Source organism: Polyodon spathula, chromosome 18 (assembly GCF_017654505.1).
Source record: "Polyodon spathula isolate WHYD16114869_AA chromosome 18, ASM1765450v1, whole genome shotgun sequence".
In the NCBI taxonomy this organism is placed as follows: domain Eukaryota; kingdom Metazoa; phylum Chordata; class Actinopteri; order Acipenseriformes; family Polyodontidae; genus Polyodon; species Polyodon spathula.
Genome location: NC_054551.1, coordinates 28,034,194 through 28,057,457, shown reverse-complemented (window position 1 = coordinate 28,057,457; position 23,264 = coordinate 28,034,194). Strand labels below are relative to the sequence as shown.

General features: G+C 37.4%; 1 protein-coding gene across 1 annotated transcript in view; it reads right to left on the bottom strand.

Moving 5' to 3' along the window:
- Positions 1–1,847: 1,847 nt before the first annotated feature.
- LOC121330719 (tenascin-R-like) overlaps positions 1,848–23,264 on the bottom strand; it is a 100,056-nt gene continuing 78,639 nt past the window's right edge. Inside the window, exons 7-21 of the mRNA XM_041277440.1 lie at positions 21,154–21,423; positions 20,521–20,706; positions 19,873–19,962; positions 17,954–18,217; positions 16,655–16,921; positions 14,992–15,111; positions 14,481–14,624; positions 12,944–13,063; positions 12,568–12,711; positions 11,736–11,866; positions 10,861–10,993; positions 10,374–10,525; positions 8,706–8,898; positions 8,096–8,259; positions 1,848–6,721 (exon numbers count right to left, since the gene is read on the bottom strand). Of these exons, the coding sequence (XP_041133374.1) occupies positions 6,602–6,721; positions 8,096–8,259; positions 8,706–8,898; positions 10,374–10,525; positions 10,861–10,993; positions 11,736–11,866; positions 12,568–12,711; positions 12,944–13,063; positions 14,481–14,624; positions 14,992–15,111; positions 16,655–16,921; positions 17,954–18,217; positions 19,873–19,962; positions 20,521–20,706; positions 21,154–21,423 (2,498 nt within the window). The 3' untranslated portion in view covers positions 1,848–6,601. The remainder of the gene's footprint in view (positions 6,722–8,095; positions 8,260–8,705; positions 8,899–10,373; positions 10,526–10,860; positions 10,994–11,735; positions 11,867–12,567; positions 12,712–12,943; positions 13,064–14,480; positions 14,625–14,991; positions 15,112–16,654; positions 16,922–17,953; positions 18,218–19,872; positions 19,963–20,520; positions 20,707–21,153; positions 21,424–23,264) is intronic.

The following is a 23,264-nucleotide window of genomic DNA, read 5'->3' as shown; positions in this document are numbered from 1 at the left end:
TAAAATAAATAGAAGCTTTGTATAGTAAAATAAAATAAAACAAGTATACAGCAATAAACCATACAAGGTACACTGATCAATAATTTTTTTAAAAAAGACTAGAATAATACTAAAATTCTACAAAAAAAACTAAATAAATGGCAACAGAGAAATACAATATAAAATCCACTTGTTCTCATACTGAAACACATCATAAAGCAGTTATAAGGATAATCACACTACCAGGTAATGTTAAATCCAATCACTTTGTATCACACAATCTTTCTACCATAAATAAAGCCTAGGACACACATGTGCGGCGCGACACATATCGCTCATCTTTTATTTCTTATAGAGTGCACACACATTGACGCAAAAATGACGTTATGGAAAATTGTTGCAGCGGCAAATATGGGTCTAGCCAATTAGGTCCATGGTCTGAGATACGTCATGTTCTGATGAACTCGAATGTCGATCAACGTGGAGGAGGTACTGATAGCTGAGGATTCTCAGCATCCCGAGCTATTTGATTATAAAAATAAGAATTTCAAGGATGTTGGTTGTGAGTCTATTGAATGATCTTAATAATACAGCAGCTTCTATAAAATGTGTAACTACAGATAGGCCCGCAGTACCACAGCCCAGTCTTGTTAAGTGCGGTGCTAGATGTATAATAGCGGTTTCTTTATAGAAAAAAGCTTTCACATTGTATCCCAAAATAAATATTTTTTACATACATTTCCAATAGAGCGGTGTTCTGATAAAGGAACTTACAACCTGATAACATTTTCTGGAGATGGACATGGTCGTTCACTCTGGGTTCAAGCAGTAAAAATGATATACATTTTTTGGGGGGTTGTGTACAGTGCTGCGAAGTGTTGGGCTGTCATTCTTTTTTTCTTCCCTTTTTTTAACCGCCACTTCACAGCGGTGATTTGTGTCCACCATGCAAAAGCGGTATTGCGGCGCGCCGCCCTGCTTCGCTGTAAGCAAGAGGTGCCGCACTGCTCACGTGTGTCCTAGGGTTAAGACGATGATAAAGATAGTGCACATTGTGGATTCAGGCTGCTTCGGCGAGATCAGAAGATATAAATAGAACTGGCACGCCGGTGGAGTTTTGTAGTCCTGGCAGTGACTCTGTGCAGTACCCTTACAATAAAAGGCGACGGTGGAGGAAGAGGAAGAGGAAGAGGAAGAGGAAGAGTAGGCGGCGGTATCTATGTAACACTGCTACCTGCATCTACGAGTCTGACTTTTAAACCCGCCCCAAGATCGCTCAACAGGTGAATCTTGTTAATTAATAGATATTTTTGTTAGGGAGGGGGAGAAATGTCCGTGACAAACAGTGCAAATGCTTTAATTTACCAAATGTGAATTATATACAGTAAATCAAATCAACAAACACATGCACAAAGCAAACGTGAATAAATAATGTGTCATTTAAATAATAAAATAAAACTAAAACTTACAAGTATTCAAAAGAAAAGGTGATAAATTAAATAACGAGCCATCGTTACTAATGAGGTGCAGTGTTACACTAGCAGGTGGTTTGCACATTGTGTAGTCTAATAAGAACTAATAAGAATTTTCATGTTCTATATTTTCAGCATTATCACAAGTTTCTGAGATTTTTTTAAATGAATATATTGTAAAATACATAGGATTTCAAGGTGTTTTAAATTAAAACCATGCAAGTGAGATTTGTTGTCAGCTTTTCCCAGGATTCCTATAACAACTCCTTTGCATGACTGTGCAAGTATTATACAATAATAATAATAATAATAATAATAATAATAATAATAATAATAATAATAATAAACAGAAAAACATGATCAGTCAATTTGAATATTTTATTATTGTGTAGAAAATGTATTTTAAAAAGGGCCTTTACATGTAAGAGTAATTCAAGCTATGCTTAACAATTTTATTTCTCATTATCCACAGAATCATGTCAATCTAAGTGTAACACACCACCCAGTTTGTGTCTTCTCTCCCAGTATATTACTGTAAGCATGTGGCAGGCAATGATTCTTGTAATTATTAAAGAAAATGTACATCCAGAGCCATAGAGTTAAGTTATGTCTTTGATGATCCCCTGCGAAAGATTGTGCACATGGTCAACCAAAATAATAAAACACACAATGTGTAAACCACGTCCAACTCCGAAAACAGTTCAAACTGATTAAAACCACTGTCCCTTGGTATGGAGGCCTCACTTTCAAATGTTTAGTCATTTTCGCTAAAGTAACTAGCATTCCAAAAATCTAGATAGAGACAGTATATCATTTTAAGCAACTTCCACATTACACAGCAAGGGTCTAGTCCTGTGGTACTCAACTCTGGCCCTCAAGATTCAATCCAGTCCAGGTTTTTACTCCAAACAGGTTCTAATGTAGTTAACTGACACTGCTAAGAGGCGATTAACTAATTTAAGACCTGGTTGGGATAAAGACCAGGACTGGAATAGATCTCAAGGGCCAGAGTTGACTACCATTGCTCTAGTTTATGCGGGAAATAGCACAGAATACTAAGAAATGCAACAAACCCACCCTACGTATACATTAATTTCCTATGGCTGGAGTTTGTGCTGCGTCTGCCCTTGCCAGGTCTCCTCAAGGCATTAATGTACCATAACCTTTGATAGGCAATCATAATAAATTAGCCCGGTCTATAAACTTTCCCTCAGATGTCAAGCATTGAACCTTGCAGAACCCTTGCAAGTGTAAAAAAAAACCAAAATCCGGAATGTACGCACATCCCCGCACAGTTTCTGTAATGTGAAAGTTAAGGTCACTGCGATTCTTCTTTCAGAAAGGCTTATGGGGTAACTGAACAAAAGAGAGTACAATTGCTGATCGACTGCAATGTTTTTAATATCCTGTAACTTGGTTGCCTCTTGACCTGGCCACTCTTAAAAAAAAAAAAATCTGTACTCTTGATAGGTTTTCTCGTAGCTCATTACGGTAGCTAGTAGGAAACCCCAGCAAATGGTAGAAACGTCAGAAAAAAAAAAAACATGCTTGTCTGTTCCTCTTACCAGAACTCTTTAAGGAATGAGATAATTTTGTTTCAGTTGTACTGTTTCTTGTTTAGACCAATGAATTGGCCAATTTTTCAAGGAAGCTTATAACACTGCAATAGTGACATATGTGATAAATTAAAACAATTACGACACAGGTCAAAAAAGTATAACTTCTCTCTATGGCTTTGCTCTCACTGAAAATTACCTTTGTTTTCCAATTTCCAGAGACTGGCACAAAGCATTGTCGGTCCAGCAGAGTACAAGTTACAAAAAACTGTATATATTGCAGTGCAAATTTCAGATGCTGGTGTTGTCATTGACCTTCTAGATTCTGACTCATTCTGAAAACTGAAAATTATATAGAAACGGATCATTTCTAATGCTAAACATGATAAAATTAAAATGCTATTTAAAAAAAACAAAAAAAACAATAGTATTGTCCTTTATCCTCTCTCCCCTGTTAAGAAACATGTTTAATCTAGTTTGGCTTCATAAGCTAACTTAACTAAGTGGACTGGCATCACAACCAGTTGTAGACCATCGAGTAAGATGTGCAAAGACACAGGACCACTAATGCTTTGTGCAAGTAATAAAAACACAAAATCAACAAATAACCTCAGAAACACAAAGAATGTTTTTTTTTTTTTTTTTTTTTTTTTTTTTTAAGTCATAGTACGGTACAATGTCACAGTAGGTGATTCACAAGATGAAAGCAGGGTTAGGTCTCTCATGATACATATTTTAGTCTTAGAAGTTATTAGATAGTTGGCAGCAAGGGAGACAAAAGAGCTCATACTGTATCATGATTCCCCCATAAACAGTATTTAAAGATACAAGTACTTTCACAGCTAACAGAAGGCAAGCCTATTTCAAAAACAGATGAACCACAGACTAATATTGAAAAAAAAGTATAATCCATTCCATGTTGGCCCCCCACACTTCTGCAATTAACAAAAATTATTTATGGCACTGGCTCTAGTTTCTAACATATAGAGGACTACTACTGATCATTTACAGTTGGGGTAGCCAAGTGTGTTGTCATAATCCTGTCCCACAGCTGGTGCTAATTTAAGTCAGGGCAGTAACTGGTATGTATACAGTATTTGTTTGTGGTTAGTCAACTTCAAACATGAATGATAACATCCAGTGTGCTCAATAACCTAGTCAAGTTCCAGAGGCTGAAAGATTTGGCAATATCAGACAGTCAGACACTCATGGAACAATCTATTGTACATTATTTATGACCACTGTAGGAGTATCTGCAGCAGGTCCAGGCTAGAAAACATTTAAACCCTCAATTCTCTGTGCTTTGGGAAGGTGGAATAGTACAACATCACCACGTATGTATACATTTGTACATGGCTAACTGTACACTTGACAGGTGTGGGTCCATGTCTTTATTGTATTTGCCATGGTGAATTTGCACAGCAATTTTAAAGGTCCCCATGCTTTCTCCATGCTTACAGTATACTATGCATTTACTTGACTTTACCATGGTTTATACTGTACCATGCTGCTCTGTAATTTCAGTTGCTTACTTATGCTTTACCATGCTCTCACAGTGCATTTACTAGGCTTTACTACACTTTGCTATGCTTTTACCATATTCATCTTTTGTAAGGGATATTGTTAAGACAGAGGAGCCTTACCTCTATAGGAGTTTCTGCCTCATATTTTTGGAAGGTTGATAAGGAGGTTTGGTGAGTCTAAATAATCACCCAACACCCTGCTAGTGACGCCCCTTCAAGAGAAGCAAACATCACACAACAAAGACTTTAGGTGTGGAACATTGATTTGCTGAAAGAACATTCCTTACGCTTGTAACAACATTCTGACTACTCTTACAGTTCGTTGAACAGTGTCCATGAAGCATACGTGTGACAGCAAATGCATAGGATTGCCATGTATTTGCTGACATGTTAATGCTATATTAATATGTCCCATCAAGTGAACAAAGGCCTATTTCAAGCAAAACAATAAGCATCAACAACAAAAAGTAATAAAATACAGTACAAGGATATCTCCCATCTTTAAGATGTAGTTTATAATCATTAACCTTAAGTGACGGGAGACCAAATATTTCAATGTTAGGATACAGAAAGGTTATTGGTCCACATGGAATAAGAAGTGGGTTTTTTCCTAAAGTCTTGATCACATTATTCACATTGGAGGGTTCCTCCCCATCCTTACAGAATAGGACAAGGGGAAGTGAGAGAGTGCGAAGAAGCGGAGACAGTGAATGTTGCATTGGTGAGCCAGAGTGCTTAGGGTACAGACCATGAGCAGGCAGGGTTTTGGGGGACAATGCTCTTGTTCTTCCCGCTATTGGGCACTATAGTAACTAGAGACCAAAAATAGTGAAAATATATGCACTTTTCTATATAAATTAGGTACCAAAGCACAAACTTTTGGTAATTTTACATCGTCCTAAAAGCTAAAATGGCCAAATTAAGTTAGTGATAACAAGCAATGTGTTTGTTTTTCCTGCTATGTCCTATTTAATATTCATTAGCCAATTAAAATTCCCTCAACCAACCTCATTTCATTTCTAATTTCACAATTGAGCAAATTCAGCTTCAAGCCAAATTTACCTTCATTTTTACAATAGTCTACTGTTATGCTGCATCAAGTAGCTGGTCCCTGGCTATCTATCAAAACATATTTTTTTAAGATTCATGGCATTTTTAACACTGTGTTGTTTTTCCTTGTTTCGATTGCAAATCTTTGGTTTCATGCCAATCGTCACCATGCAAACAAAAGTATAAAATTATTTAAAACAGAAAACAAAAACATTTGAAAGGGGAAATGAACCTTTGTTTTTAACCAACCCTAGGTTGGAAAATCTCAAGGCTTCCAAATCCAGTTGTGAGGGGGCAGTGCTCTATAGTTATTGTGTGTATATTATGTCTACTTGAAAACCTCACTTAAAAATTGTAACTGGTCCAAAATATGAAAACAAAACAAAGATCGAGAAGGTTCACATGCTATACAATTATACAGATACAATGGAACTTTCAATTGACTGGCTTTACTTTTATACTGTGTATTCACGAGCCAAACCTTTAATTGAATGTCTTCAAACAAATAAATACATAAATAAATACAATCAAATGCTATGCTACTGTAGATTGGTTGCTGTAATAATGTAGTGTTCAGTTAATATTATTGTTATTTTGTTCAGTACATTGATGGTGTAATCAAGCAAAAATAAAACACATAAAAACTAATGCAAATGCTAAGGACTTTTTTTTGTATGGAAAGATACAGTCCATAAAGCAATGTTAATGACTCTGTATAGAAATCGCTATGGTTTTAGGGGATATATTATATTAACAACCAACTCACCTCCAATAACCATGGTGCATCACTATGATTAATACACATGTACTTGCTGTACAAGTCATCTTTAGGCACCCTGATATATCTAGAAGACAGGCACAAAATAAAACACTCCATGTTGTTAAAAACTTGGTTCAGTTCCCCTTATGTGCATGTGAGCCTTTCTGTACGACCATATGACTATTTTGTTTTTTCTTAATGCAGAACTACTTTCCTTTTTCCCCTGCTTAAAAATAGGTAGAGCTAAGGGGTTTGCAGTGATTATAGCTTTGTGGACCTCCTTCTTTTCCCGTTGATATTGCGATAGTTGTATGGCCGCATCTTCATCTCAATAAAGGGAATGGAGAACTCATGGCCTTTCCAGTGATACCAGTTTATCCCCTGTAAAAAAACAGCTGGGTTAGAATTTGTTTTTAATGTATATATTACACATGCGGCTTGCTACTGTACTTACAGTTAAAAGAAAACTGGTCTAATGAATATACTATACACCAGGAGAACACATCTAGGCTTCTTTAATGCAAGTTTTCTGTTGCTTGTATTCTTTATTAAAAGAATGTCACTAGAAAGTAGAATATGTGTTAAGGTCTAAAGTCATCATAAGTGTTTATCTGAAATGCAACAACATCAGATATTCTTGGTACATTAGAATACATTTTAACCACCAAGAACAGAAAATGTGACATAATGTAATTGGGTTGATTGCATTTAATAAAGCTGTCTGTCTGTTTTATTTTCATTTCAGTCAATTTAAAAGGAAATCATATATACAACATCTAATAGTGCACACACAAATACAAACTTTCAGAACACAGCTGGACAAAAGAAAATGATTCTTTACTGTAACTGCTTAAGCCCTATATGTTTATTTCATTCTCTGTGCATGCCAATTGCCTAGAGCAAATGTCAAGTATAACTGTTTCAGCTTTGGTTGTAATTTTAAACCTAACACCTACATGCAACATCTTTTTTTTTATGTAAAAACAATTCCTGCAGCTTTGATACTGAAGTCAACATGATGTCCACTGTTTCATTTGCTGACTTCATACTCTACATACCATAACTTTGGAAGAAACGATTTCCCTTATAAAAAAAGGTACTTCATTTTTATTAAAAAAAAAAAAAAAAAACCCTATAAAAGGTGTGACTACCTTTCTAAGATATGTTTTCTGTTTTTCAAGTACAATTTGACCTCACTAAGAAGTAAAGCCAAGGGAGACTGTTAAAAAGGATAGGAGTCATCATCTGCTCCACCGGCACAGAGCTGTGGGAACTGGTCTCTTGTAGTCAAAATATCATGCTTATGGTGCTATTGTTGAGATTTGATTCTAATAGTTTTTTTTTTTTTTACTTTCCTTTGGAAGCAATAAGACTTAATTTGAACAGAGGCAGGGTATAAGCTGTCTTACATTTTTCTCGATACAAAAAGTCCAACCAGTGTGTTTTAATGCTAAATTAAAGAGCGTAGAGTAGTGCCAGACTACAATAGAGCAATGGGCAGGCTCTGTTCTTTCTCTTCTTTTCTCTGCAGTGAAAAGAGAATCTGGGACAGTTCGTCACCCTAGGGCATTACAGCAATGCAGGTCATCAGCAAAGGAATAAGCAGAGCGCAAAATGAATTTCTATTAGAGCAGTAACATCCGCAACAATGGGTGACATGTGAGGCTCAGGTACAGATGTGGGACAGGCACAGACAAGACAGACACACTCCTAAGTCTGTTTCCATATTAAATTCCAGATCTGATTTCTACGCACCTGACTGTGTCTAGACTCTCCATATTTGCCATTCAGGTTGGCTCGGTGGCAGTTCTTGTACCACCATGCTCCCTTGTACGACAAGGCACAGTTTGTGACGGCAATGTCATTGTCTCTGTCCTTGGTGGAGAAAGGGCGGCCCTGGTGGTAGGTCAGTGAGTCCCCTGAGGGCAGAAAAGAAACACACATATTACTGACATGTGTCATTTAATATGCCTCTGTATCCCACAGATAAACTACAAATACAATTGTGAAGATTTGTTAAAGCACTGTAAAATTAGAGCAAGCCATACACGTTTTAAAATATAGCACTGTACAAAGCTACTGTAGGAAGGTTCTCTGCTAACATGTCAAGAGAATATGAGAGGTTTCAAAATGCCCTGCAGGTTGTACATGCTTATCTACTTATACATGACATTTCTATATTAGGGCACCCATTTTTAATTTGCATCACGTAGATGAACCAGTAAATCCCAGAGCACATTTTACCAAGATTACTCACTTCTAAATCTCCATCATCTTCATTTTCCCAGGAGAAGAAATCATGTTGGTGAATTCAGTTAAAATGCAGATAGTTCCTTCTCCAGTCTTTAAGAACACTGTTGCTTACCTGCAGTTCCATTATACTCCCCTATTCTGAGCTTGTAAAGATTCCTTGCATCTCCAACGAAAAATTTATCATAGCTGGCATAAACCGAATCTTGTCCATCCCGCATATCAATGCGAAGCTCGTAACGACCCTGAGAAGAAACCCTGTGAATATTGTCCAGCCCTTGGGGGGAGGAAAAACAATCCCAGTTTAATTAAACCACATACCTGGTCGATTCATTTCAATATCTGAAATGTTAATGGGAACACAATACGGTATTATAGTCTCAATTAGTGTCCATTTAGTAAAGGTATAGTGGGTGCACATACATCTCTGAAAACCTTAAATTGGATTAGTAAGGTCTCTCCATTCTTATATGCAAAAGTAAGCTGAGTGATGTGTTGCAAATTATTCTTTGCACTTTGTAAATTGGTTGGTTTGCAGAAGGAAATGTCACAATTACATTGTAATTATACATGACTCAATAATCATTACATTGCAGTTAACTATAAACTGTATATAATACTGTGAAACCAAAGTTGCATGCTTTATTCTGTGTAGTATTATGAATTGATAAATTTCAAAGCAACGTACACCCAGCCTGTTTAAATCCCAGCTCAATGTACAAAACATCATTTCTTTAACCACATCCTTCTGTGCACTCAGATTTCTTGTAACTTGTTTCTCAGGGGATTTCTTTAATAACACACTTGCAGCTTTCCCAGTGCTTTATCAGTGTTAGTTCCATTTACTCTCTACAAATAATGCTGTCTGTGAATTATTAAGTTATTGAAAAATGAGCAAGGTTGTTAACATGTTTACAATATTATTTTTCTGTGTATACCATTATATTAATTTATGACAACTTCAATAAAAAGAGAATCTGCTGTGGCCCTGCCGAGTTCTTGCTGAACTTTGTGATCCCAGTCTGGAGAAGCAGCCTGAAGACTCTTAATTCTGTGCTTCATTGCCCCAGTTTTGTGCATAAACACTTACAACTCTTATAAAGACATTCGTCGCAACGACCGATTACTAAAAGAACACTTGGTCGACCTCTTCTTGACGTGAGATTAGAACGTTTTCTGTGAGACATTATCGTCGCGGTGGAGGATCTGTCTTTAGACCAGTTTGCCGCCTTGGAAATACCTGAAATGCAACGTTGGTTATTATATATATACGTTATTATATATATATATATCATATATATATATATATATATTACTTATATATATATATATATATATATATATAGTATTGACACATCAGCAATGTGTGATCTCTTTGATTGGGATTCAATGGGTAAAACTCATAGATACTAGCTTGTCTGTCCAGCTTCTTTACGATCTTTAATAAACAAACAGTTCTTGTTTAAATAATGCTGTTAAAAGCGTTCTTGTAACTGACTAGCTCTGAGAAGATTGTGCTTGCACCCTTCTAAAAGTTTACCACTGTATTTCTGAAGTTTTTCCCATGGTTATGCTATGCATTTACCATAGTTTACCCTGGTTTGCCATGTTTATTATCATGCTTTACCATACCTTGTAATTCTTTACAAGAATTACCTATACTTTAGCATTATTTCACAATGTTTTATTGCACTTTGCTATGCTTTTACTCCGACAAGCTTTTCTGAGGGTATTTATATTTGTCTGCAGTATGCTTGAAGAGTCCCTGCATTATGGTACTTACAATCCATCCCCCGCCATCTGTGGTCATATCGCAGTACACCTGCATGCTTTGGCTTGGGTCCCTGTTCACATAAATGGTGTAAACCCCACTCAGAGTCTCTCCGTTCAGGAGATGCTGGGCGCAGTTCTGAGGGGTGGCAAACAGACGATTTCCTGGCAGGGAATTAATGTAATTAAAATGTGCAGACATTTAAAAAAGGGTAAATATCATCCATTTCCAACAGAGGTTCATGGTACAGAGACACTTATTTGACTATGCTATTGTATAGTTATCAGATAACTCAGCAATGGTTAAATTTGTTTTGGGAGACCTTAATAATAAACCAAAATGTGATAATGCTTGGCAGACATTGTTTTACAACAAAGAAAACCATTGGAAAATCATAGTGAAAATGAACAATGAAGGTGCACATTTACGAGGGTACATTTTCCAAGGGATTATACAGAGGATAATGTAGTACATTGAGTCACTGTGCATTTGGGCATACCAGTGGAGAAGACAGTGGAGACTATGGCACTGGTCTCTGATCCCCGAGCACTCTGCAGCCTCACAGTGTACTCAGTAGTTTCAGAGAGACCTTCCAGCCGGATCCATGTATCTTCAGCATCCAGGATCAACTCCTGTTTCAAAAGGGAGGCATGGATATGAAGAGTGTATTTGACAAGGAAGGTTTCTCTTAGTAGAGAAAGGGTACTGTTGTGTCAAAACCATTGAACACTTTCCTTATTTTATTGTGCCCCCTTGACTCTTTCACAAGAATAACATTTCCATGTTCATTAATGGATAAATGACTATTTTAACCGTTTAAAAAAAAAAAAAACTGTATAGCACAATTGGTACAATAAAAACTATTTATATATACTATATATACTACACACACACACACAGTGTGCTGCTTAAAATAGCAAACAATTACCCACCAAAATAAAAATAATAATAAAATACAAGACTAATAGCTATGACTTTAAAATGTATTTTACTAGTTAGCCCTGATCTTGTGATATTGCAAAGGTTATTGCCTAATGAGTAAGGAATCCAATATTTATTGTTAAGCTATGGCATGTTAAATGTATACTATGCTACAATAAATTAATTGAGAGGGAGAAAGAAGAGTTATGCAAAGATTCGGTGTTAAAGGTCAGAGTAGACTTCATTACTTAGAGTGCTCTGGTCAGGATTGCTTTTCTCCCACATGCCTTTTCAGTAATACTGACACCAATTTAAAGAGAAATCCTGCAGCTAAGACTTTTCAATAGGACTTTATGAGGTGATATACTTTTCAAATGAAGTCAAACCTTAACCACCAGACTATTATAACAAGGGTTTTAAACAGTGGGGAACTCTACTACTGTAAACACTTGCCTTCCTGCTGCCGTCCCCGGATTTGTATGTGAGCTTGTAGTTGTCGATATCTGTGATGGGTGGCTGCCAGGAGATGAGGGCACTCCTGTGGGTGATCTCGCTGGCTGTCAGGTTCTGAGGCGCATCCATAGCTGCAGAGAATAAAAGATTCAGCTGCGTCAGTCACTCAGTCACACTGCCAGACAGAAACAGGACCAATCCATCTTCTGTCAGGTTTTCAAGAGAAGTCACTCACAGTTACTGATGACTTCTCAACATGTCAGTAATGCACAGGCGGTAGAAATGCCCAGGTTATAAGGGATCAAAAATAAATGCATCTTATTCCTTTTAGTTTGCCTGATGAAACTTAGTGGACTCTTTATGTGTGCATGTACCCATAGTTTTTGCAATACTATATTTGCATACACAGCACATTTTAAATGCTTTTTAAAAGTCAGAAAAAATACATATTTGCTTATTCAGTTTGTTATCGTTTAGCCTTTTAAAACATTTCTTACCTTTCACACTGCAGCTGTATATGGTTCAGCTTGTCAGTTGTTTAGATTTTTAGAGTTTTAGTTTAAATTAAACTGCTGATTCAGCTCACACACCTCCTGTTTCTCTCTGGCTACAGGGAGGATTTTTAATGAGACCTCTCCTTCACTTATACTCAATGAACCAAGAAGATGTATGTGTTGCTGATATTAAAGACTGTTAGTCAATTTTAAACAAAAAATAATGAATTTCTCAAACTGATCAAACTGAAAATCTAAACTTCCTGAACCCATGCTACACTGAAATGTAAGTTAGAGAGCACCATAATGCAAGTATCCATTACCAAAATAATACTTACGTGTTATAAAGTTGGCATTGATAGTGCCACTGGTGAGTAGTCCCTTAGTAGCATACATGGTGGCAGAATAGCTAGTGCTTGGTATGAGATTGGTAAGCTTGTACTCTTGACTGGTGCCATCTACCAGTATGGTATCAGCTGCTGCTAAAATGAAAACATGGATGGAAGTGAGAAATGTGTCCATACTAATCTCAGCCTGTTCACATGTGCCTGAATTGCACATAGAAAAACTTTAATCATAAAACAAATGGAAACTTTCTATATCAAGCTACTTTTATTTACTATAATTACAAGGTAGAACTGACCAAACACTTTCACTTTGGCTTCTGTATATTTTTTATTGTTAAGTTGTTCTTCAGAGCTCGGTTCCTCCTACCCTGGTAATGTGTGAGAATCAGAACATAGTTGTCCACACTGGAGAGGGGCTGTTGCCACTGAAGAACAGCATCTGTCGCAGTGATGTTCATAGCAACCAATCCTAGAGGGCTGTCCATAGCTGGAACAGAGGTGAGAGAATATGGACTGTGAAAAAAGAATTGACCCAATGCACATACACACTGTATGTTTTTCAAAGTTGGCAAATGAAAAACTAGGCAGCAAAGTTGCAGTACAAAAGTTTTTAGAGATCACAAAACCTTATTATTAGCTTATTTCCTCAATTAACACCTAGTTGGGACTGACTTTATGATTAAGCATAACCAACTTGTTATTTATTTATGGGTACCCTTATCACTTTTGTACCTTTTCAATAAAGTACAGTAAGTAAGGCATTTAACACATTGGCAGTATAACCTGTGGGGGCCCTTAAGCAGCAAATTAGATACTCAGCCACACTCTCTGTGTCAGGGAACTGGGAATTTAACTTTTAATAGTTATCGATGATTCAATTCAGTTCTCTGGAGGCTTTTCTAGATATCTCTACGACATGTTTAGCAAATGAAAAAAACAAGTCAGTGATGAAACATTATGTATTTTCAAGTAACTGGTACAACCTGGAGATTTTTTAAATTCATTTTAGTAGATGTAAGGTATTGAATGTCCAGCAGGGGTCAGTGGTATACTATACTTATGGTTAGTTTTGAGTGTATTCCTTTGTGATTTTGTTTGGTTAATTGGGTCAGTGGTTAAAACAGAGGTGTGAGATCCAAGATATCCTGGGATGAAATCTAATCTTGGGAGAGGAAATACTTGGTCTCCACCTGGTAAACAGAAATTACAGTACAGGTTCACTTGGAATAAGAAAACACGGGAGCATTTACTTCTGTCAGTGCCCTGTAAGGATGCAGTTCTTAACCCTATTAAGCACAAAAGTGGGGCTCTCAATCCTGCATTTGCAAAACATGAACAAATAAAACAGGCTTTTTAGGTGATACGTAACCGACAAAATTTAAAGAAAATACCTTTAAATACCTTTTGTTTTACAATCAATATTAATAAAGCGGATATGATTTGGAACTCATTATTTGCTGTTCGATATTACTACACAAGAGAGCAGAAAACAGATTAAACTGGAGAAAGGAGATGGTCAATGGACTTCAGTATATTAAACGTATTATATTAAAACTTATTGTTACTATTATTATTGTTAGTACTAGTAGAAGTAGCAGTAGTTGTAATAATATTAAACTATTAATATTATGTTAACTTCCTAATAATGTTGTTATAACATATTCATTTTTAAATGATTTTAAATTACTGTTTTATTTTCCCATTTAAATTAAATAAGCAGTTCATGCGGAACTGAGAATATCTATAACTAATTAAACCACCTTCATGCTTTGCTTAATAGCCTTAAAAGTAATTTAAACCTTTGTTTAAAAATGCATAATTTCCATAAAATAACGATGAAATTAAATCCTCATGCCTCGCTAGCACTGTTACTGTATGTTGGATGTAAATGTAAAACCCCACACCTGTGTGCACAGTGCAGCTGATGAGCTCGCTCTCCAGGCCCCCCCTCACTGCATTCAGGTTGATCTCGTACTCCGTGGCTGGCTTCAGGTTGCTCAGGGTGTAGTCAGTCATGTGACTGTCAATCACAATGCTGTCCACTCTCCCTATGGCAACCAACAGGAAGAAACTTTGAGACGTCTAGCAGGTAGGCCCCAAGCACCAGAACAGGACAGAACAATTAAGTTCACACAAGGAAAGGTTCAGAAACTCAACTGCAGCCATCAGCCAGTATCTCAGGCCAATGGACTGACCAGCTTATCAGATCTATTGCAAATGTATGGTCCATTCAAACCACTTACATGCTCAGTGAGAAATGGGCATCTTTTGATCTTTTCATGTAAAAAAAAAAAACCAAAAAACCTACAACTGTAGTCATAATCAAGTCATATAAATAATAAAGAAAGAAAGAAAGAAAGAAAGAAAGAAAGAAAGAAAGAAAGAAAGAAAGAAAGAAAGAAAGAAAGAAAGAACCTTGAGTTGTCTGGTAGGACATCTTGTAGTAATCAAACGGTGCTATTGGTGGGACCCAGGACAGTGTCACAGAGTCTTCAGTGACATTGGATACAGTTATTTCCCTTGGAGGGTCCATCCCTACATGGGGAGAAAAAGGTCAAGTCAGAATTACATTTCTTCTTCACAGAAACAAAGTGGACACCTGAAATGAGTTGCACGGGAACACTGGCAAAGAAACAAGGTTTTCTGCGAACACTCACGAGATGATGAATGAAACTAAACCCTTACAGTACTTGCAATCTGATTCACAAATTATGTACCATCGCTATCCAAGTATAGCACTGTGTTTTATTCTGTAGAGACCTGATATTTCTGCATATAGGTGCTGTGTAGACAATTGTGTAGAGTTTGGTAAATTTAGAAAGTTTAAACTGGGAACTGCAAAATAAGATACATTTTATAATATATATTTTTTTCTGTCAAATATGATTTACAAACAATGAATATGTTTGTTTGCTGTAGTACTGCATGGTTTATACTACAATATTGTATGCTCATAAAATGTGGTAAAACTAGAGCAACTAAATGTATAAAGGTATCACACTATATGCTTAGGATAACCTTTTTTTCCCTATTAAATGGATACCCAGTGCCCAACCCCTTTAATCCACACTTAAGAACATAATGACAGTTAACAGTAAAGTTTTTTTTTTTTTTTTTATTTACCACTCCCTTACATTGTGAATATGAAAAGGTGATTGAGAGGTTTCTGGTACCTATAGTTCACATAACTATGTGTTATAATCTTATTTTTATTTTGTAAAGTTTTTAAAGGGGTTGTTATAACCATTCTTTCCTATTCTTACCATAGATTTGCACAAGTACTCTTATCTCTATTTCTAATCAGTGTCATTATTCTGCCCTTTATGTATGTGTTCTTGAAAAGTGTTTGGAACTGCTGGTGATTTTTTTTAAAGGAAGGGATTAAGTGATGCACTGTGTTAGATTAGATTCCAATTCATCAATGTTGTCATAAAATAATTGAGAACTGAGAAATAATATTACAGGAAATAAAACACCTCAAATATTATTGGGGTGCAGTGCAGTAGTTTACACACAGTGGGGTCAATCCAATTGATCTAAATGGGGGTGGATATTAATAACATCACTGATGAAATTATTTAGCCCAGCTTACTCAAACTCTAGCAAATAGCCTTTATAAAAAAAAAAAAAAAAAAAACTGACAAAAAAAAAAGGAAATAAAAAAAGAGAGAAACAATGTTATGGGTTTGTAGGTAACAAATTAAAATGTAAAAGTTAATAATAAATACAAATAAAAATACATCTCTGAAAAGCCTCATCTCAATTCTGTAGAAAGCCTTAGGCAAAGAGTATCATGCAGGTGGTTTTGTACACATTTAAAAGCAAATGAAAACAGTCAGAGCTGGTGGTGCTCTGCTTAAAGTCATCAAGCCCATTCTGCTCAAAACTGTAAAGGGCTCATTCAAAAACCCAATGCTGCAGCTACATACTGACCCCAGTCTTTCATCCTTTATTAGATTTTGTTTCTAGGGTATAATTGTTGGTTAAATGTCAATCTGAAATTCATAAATATACAAATACTTCAGAGTAAATGTTTGTACTAAAACATCTGCATATTGTTTTGTGTTTGGTGGAGTACCTGTGGTTATTGATCCCACTACAGGTTTAAATGTTACAGTCCCTTGTATGGTGACCAGGGTAACAATATACTCTGTGGAGGGCAGCAGGCCAGCGAGGGTTGCTTGTGTCTTAGAGCCATCTAGGGTGACCTGCAGGGTATTCTCTTGGTCCTGTGGGTTGTAGTTAAGGATAAACATGTCGGCTGGTGGGGCTGGGGCACTCCAGGCCACCGTCACTGTGGAGGAAGTGATGTCGGAGAAGTATAGCTGTGTGACGGGCCGGAATCCTGGAACCCAAAGCGCTTCATCAAGAACAATACTGGCAACAATATATGCAGCACTGGTGAGACACCTTGCGGTTATTCTCAGCACTGAAGAAACAGTATAGTCGTTCCTTTTTGGCAACATGAAAGAAGATGAGCAGTTCAGAAGCAATGTGGAACAAAATGGAACAATGCGGCAGACAAGAGAGACAGAACTTCCCAGAAGACATCTTTGTTCCACTATTTATGAGTAATGAATTATATTCTAGAAGCAATGAACACCAGCTAAAGTTTTAAGCTAAGATGACAGCTGAGACAGTGCCTAAAGCTTAGGAAGTTCAAGAATGTCCAACAGCAGGTGTGTCTTGACATAAATTCCATTCACCAGTAACTTTCCCAAACAAAGAGATGGAGAGGAAGAAGGGGGTGGAAATGCTGCATAAGTAAAAGACAAGACATGATATCTTTTATAGCAGCAGTATATGGATGAAGGAAGTAGAGAAAGACAAGGATGTCAGAAGAACATAAAATGTAATGCTCAGTAGAAAGAAGAAAGCTGCATGAATGGTGAAATAGATGCATTTGTGCACAACAACAGTATTGCTTAACAAATAAACAAGTTCATAAATCAACATAAAAACAGTATTATGAAAAGGGCAAACATCAGGTATACTGCAATACACAACCAGAATTACATTTTGCAGCCTCAGCAGCCACATGTTCCAACCTGCTGCACTCGTATTCTAAAGCTGTGCTCGGCTAAAGCGTCCATAATATAGGCATCGGTGTCTCTGGGGATGTCATCAATTTGTCAGCTTTAACAGACTCAGTGGATAAAATCAAAGAAGCTAATGTGAAATACCAGTGATTAACGGCATTCATTATGTAGAATATTTAGGCAATTTCTGGTAAAATGTTACATAACTCTCTATGAAAACACAAAGTGTTTTGCATCTAAGAGAATATGTAGTTATTGGTGTTACTGTATAAGTATATGTGTAGAAATCCAGATATTCAAATAGGTCTGGCAGAGTTGTCACAAAGGGCAATCTGTACCTGTGAATGCGTCAATGGTAGCAGCAGTACTCTGCTGCCGGCCTCTCTGTGCTGTCACTGATATGGTGTACTCTGTCCCAGGCTCCAGGTCAGTCAGGGTGACCATAGACACATCCTTGGGGACGGTCACTTCAGAAGCCACACCAGTGGATGTAGTGTAAGTCACTCGGTAGTGGTTGATGGGGCCTTGGACCTTCCCCCAGAGCAGGGAGATGGTATTGTCTGTGGAGGCTGTCACCGTCAAATCCGTGGGGCAATCAAGACCTGCATAGACAAGCTGAATCATGCTGACTGGAAAAGATACAGTTTATTTACACAACCCTTGTTTTCCTGTTGTCTTTGTGTGACAGGTTTCCCCTTGTACAAGAAAATTCCTTGTTTAAAAACACACACAGTATCAATTTGTAGAGTGAAAATGTATTGGTAGCCATATGAAAGAAAATGTGCTTGCATACAATTCAAAACTCTTGTACTCGCCTATCGCTGTCTTGACCTTTCTGCTCTCTCCTATCTCCAGACTATCATGTCCCCCTACACCCCCTCTCGCCCCCTCTGCTCTCCCGCCTCCAGAGACTGCTCCTTCTCCATCCTTGCCCTTCAGTGGTGGAATGGATATCACCACTGCTCAGTCCCTGACCGCCTTCCGATGCCTGTTCAGACAGCATCTGTAAACCTCAACTCTCAACTATACTGGACTATATGGAACCTATTTAAACCAGTTCTTGCATCAGATTGTACTTGCATGGAAATGCGCCATACCTTGCCGCATTCAACTATTGCTCCTACCTATAACTGTATCTTTTATTTGATGTTACTCTTATAGGCAACCGTACTCATGTTTTTTTTGTATTTGCTCTTATTGGGAAATCATTTTCATCCATTTATCATACTGACTACATGTTCTTACTGGACTTTACACATATAAGCAAATATTTACTTTAAGTTATAACTGCTCTTAGTCAAACTTGCATTTACTTATACCTTACTGTATTCTTTATTTTGCTATTACTTAAATTTGATCTTATTGCACTTTCATAACTGCTCATCATTATTATGACATTCTGTAATGTGATATTTTATAATGTGATAACTTGTAATGTGCAAGAAATCTATGGGGATGGAGAAAATGTGGTAAACAATTAACCACAGCAACCTTGTAAAATAGAGTAGTTTGTGGTTGGTTGCACTGGGATGGAGTAACAGCGGAATAATTCATTTCTATTATAATTAGTAAGATAACAGAAACAAACTGTAGTCACATATGCTTTGAGCCTACACAAAAATAAATGCCAGGCATAGAGAGCATACAGAGAGAAAGAAGCTCCCAATACCTCCAGATCATCTGGAACATCAGTGTAGCATCTGAGGCTGTCGCTCTAAGGGTTGAGGTAACAATTGCCTATCTCTGTTAATACAGCTATTGTATTGTATCTTAACAATAATGTTCAATGTAGAATGTAATGTGGGTATTTGGAATTAATACATGGTAAACATTGTTAAAATTTGAAACATGGTCTAGGCTCATCCTTATAGCGTAATAAACAAGTTAGTTCCATGTTTACCTTAATTCACAAACCTTACACTGTGAATTGTTGCCCAAACACAATGGTAGAACCCCATTCCATTTTCATAACTGGACATATTTGAAGCCCTCAAGACAACAGTATGTTAACTCGTATTGTATTTGGCAGTTTTTAATATAACAATGGAATAAATGTTTGATACATGACAATACAAGGATTTGTCTTAAGACCAGATTTGGTAACATATGCATACAATGTTCTGGTTTGAGACAAGAAACCATTTCTGAAAATATGAGGGTAGAATATATGCTGTTCATTAAAAAGTGATCAATGAAGACAGAATAATTATATCATAGTAGTTAACACACACAATTCATCACAACTCATATGACTTACCAGTTCTGGCATTCATGGTTGCTGGAGCACTTTGATTGCTGCCCAAAGTTGCTGATATCCCAATGCCATACTCTGTACCTGGCAGCAGATCTGGAGGTAAAATAATATTAAATAGTTTACCGTAATTTAAAAAAATCCACATGATTACAATGTGTAGTCCTTGGCAGGAATGCCCACCCATCCAAAGGCTTATAGGACAAGCTAAGCTAGTTTACCATTGTGTTATGGAATGTTTGGAGGTATGAAATGAGACTGAATAAATGTTTATGTGCTGTGCAATCTTCAATAAAAACATGTTGAAGAGACCTCATTGACAAATTATTGAGTTTTAAAAAAGACCTTCTTCCACTGTCCCGTTCGTAATTGTTCAGGCTCCCGCTTCAGTACAAATAATTATAAATCTTGCTCATCAATTAGCAGAATCTGAGAAAGCAGCCATTGATTGCTGTATTGTTGAGAAGAGAATTCAAAACCTGGGTAGTTCCAGTACATTTGCATTGAAAACAGATGACGAATGCTTTGCAAACTAATAGATATGTTTCTCTGTTTGGATTGTGTTTGCAATAATCAAAGTTTCTTCCTAAATTGTATTCTGTACACAATATAAGGGCCATGGTAAACGGGCCCTAGGGTATACAGTATACCCACCTGTCAGTGTAGCCCTGGTGGTAAGCCCATCAGTCCTTGGCACAATGACCTCATGATACTGATCTCCAGAGAGTGTGCTGTACACCACCCTGTAACTCTCCACCTCAGCCTTGCTGTTGTCCCACTCCAGTTCCAGAGTCCCGGAACTCTTGGAGACCACTTTCAGGTTCTTTGGAGCATCGATTTCTGAGAACACAAAGAAAGCACTACAGAAATCTCTGCTTAGACGACTGAGTTGATTAGTTTTTTTTTTTTTATTAAAGGATGGGGCAGGATTACTCACGTACAAATCAAAATGCAAGCTCTGTTTGGTTAAAGAAAATTTTAATTTTAATTTCACAGCCACTGAATTATTTACTGTTGTCTGTTACAGGATTGTGCAAATAGTTTAGCAGAGAGAGCCTCTCTTGGTGTATCCTCAGTTCTTAAACATATTCATTACGATGCTTTGTTCTGTACAAGATACCGTAAACACATTTATACCAGTGACTTTCAAGAAATTGTTGTATTGCATCGTATACACTACATCGAGCTATTAGCCACCATTTAAGCAGTCAAGTTATTAAGCAAAATTGAATGGCAAAATTTAGCAGGAGGATGTCACTGCTGTATGGGGTGAATATCATTCTTTACCAGTTGTGAATTCAGCTGAAACAGAGTCACTCTCGTTCCAATTGCGGACACCGGTCACTGAAACCTTGTAGTGGGACCCTGGCCGCAAGACTTGCAGGGAGTACTGGCTGAGAGTGGGCTGTAGTCTGAAGGTCGTTCCGGGTACCTCCTCGTCCACCGGCCCGTACCTCAGCACAATTTGATCAACCTTAGCCTTCGGAGGGGTCCACTCCACAAAGGCCACTGTATCTGAGACATCCCGAATGGTCAGTTGGCTTGGGCCGTCAATCACTGAGAACAACAAGAACAGTGGGTTTATATGAGATCAATCTTTTTGCAAAAAGGATCCTGGCAGATTGGAACAGAGTTGCAGACCTGCTATTGAGCCAAGCACAATAATTAATTAAAAACCCACCCTCTGTATCAATTACAATTGAAATAATAACTGGTGGCAATGACAACAGCATGCCAAAAACTTGAATATTGTGGGACAAAATGCTGTTCTTATATTTATCATCAGAAAATGATTATATTTTTATTAATTTAGAAATGTCAAATTAGAATTGTCTGCCAGACCTCTCTAACAGATTATGCAATTTTGATGATGTTTAAAACATTTCACTTGAATAAAATATCTACAAATTACCAGTAAAGTACAACATTATACAATACAAATTGTTTTACAAAAACAAATAAATATAGTAGAATATTCTTTTCCAGGCCAGCATTTTACTTATTGAGACATCTGAACAAACTACAGGGTGCTCTGCAGGACAGTGCCTCTGCCAGGAAGATGAGTAAGTCTTCAGTTGGGAATAGGAACTTATCCTCCATATGGACAATTTTACAATGTACTGTTTTATACCCTATATTATGGCACCTTCAGGAGGCTTTGAGAACATAACAGGTTCCCAAGTTATTTATTGTTCTTCTTGGTTGTGTAGCTGTATTTTAATAAGTCTGTGAATGACATTGGGAAGAAATGCACATCTGTCTTTTTTTTTTTTGTTTCAGTTTCTTCAAAGTACCAGTAGTCTCTTATTTTATGTAATACAGGGAAGTCTGATTTTTACAGTTGTTTTTATTCTATTTACTCACTGTGGTCGACTCGATTGTGTTCAGTTCAGAGCCTACTAGTTGCCATGGTTTTAACTTACCATAACTGACCTGCCAGTGCTCGTGTTTTATTTTTCACTGATGCAGCCACAGAAAATGATTTGTTTTAGTGGTAGGGGGTCATACCAGAGCCAAACCTGTGCAAAATCTCCACAAAACAAAGAACTGAAGTATCTAGTGTTCCCTTTCAATTGGAAGACAACCAACAATCATATTTTTTGGATATGCCTGCCACAGTTATTTACTGAGCATTTTATGAACTAACCTCTCCAATTGCATGACTGAGTCTTTGTGAAAGAGCTCTCACTACGAGTTTTCTGCTAGTTCCCCAATTTATTGCTGGAAGTCGGCTTGCCACTTCCCCAGAATCGGAAACTTGGCTTCTGAAGACTGAGCTATAAATGCTACGCAACTGCGCTCTGCTTAAAATTTTAACAGCCTACATCGCTTGGCGACTGTAGCCTGCTTTTCTAACCCTATAGCATCTGTTGTCTGCGTGTATTTTCTCTGCTTTTTGCAGCTAAAATAAATAAAAGAGAGAAAAGAGAGACACGTATTTGATTCCATCCCACTGTAGAGTAAACTCCACAGATACACTGACCCACCCATCTCAGTGCGTTGGGTCTTTTTCTATATATACTGTCTGTAGGCTGTGCTTCACTCCACTGTAAGCTATGTGCTGCTCCGGTTGTGTGACTGCACGTGGTCCAGACTATACACCCTGCTCAGTAACCTCAGTGCTTACGCCTCCGGTGCTGGGTACCCTCTGTGCCCTTGGTGCCCTCAGTGATTTGGCGACCCCCAGTGTCTTGGTGCCTCAGAGCCTCTGTGTTTCGCTGCCCTCAGTGATTGACGCTCGGTGCCTTGCTGCCTTGGTGCTTCGGTGCCACAGAGCTTTGGTGCCTGTGCTTAGACTCTCCCTGCCTCAGTGCTCATGGTGCATCGGTGCCTTAGAGCCTTGGTGCCTCAGTGCTTCGTCGCCCTCAGTGCTCCAGTGCCTCTGTGCCTCAGTGCCT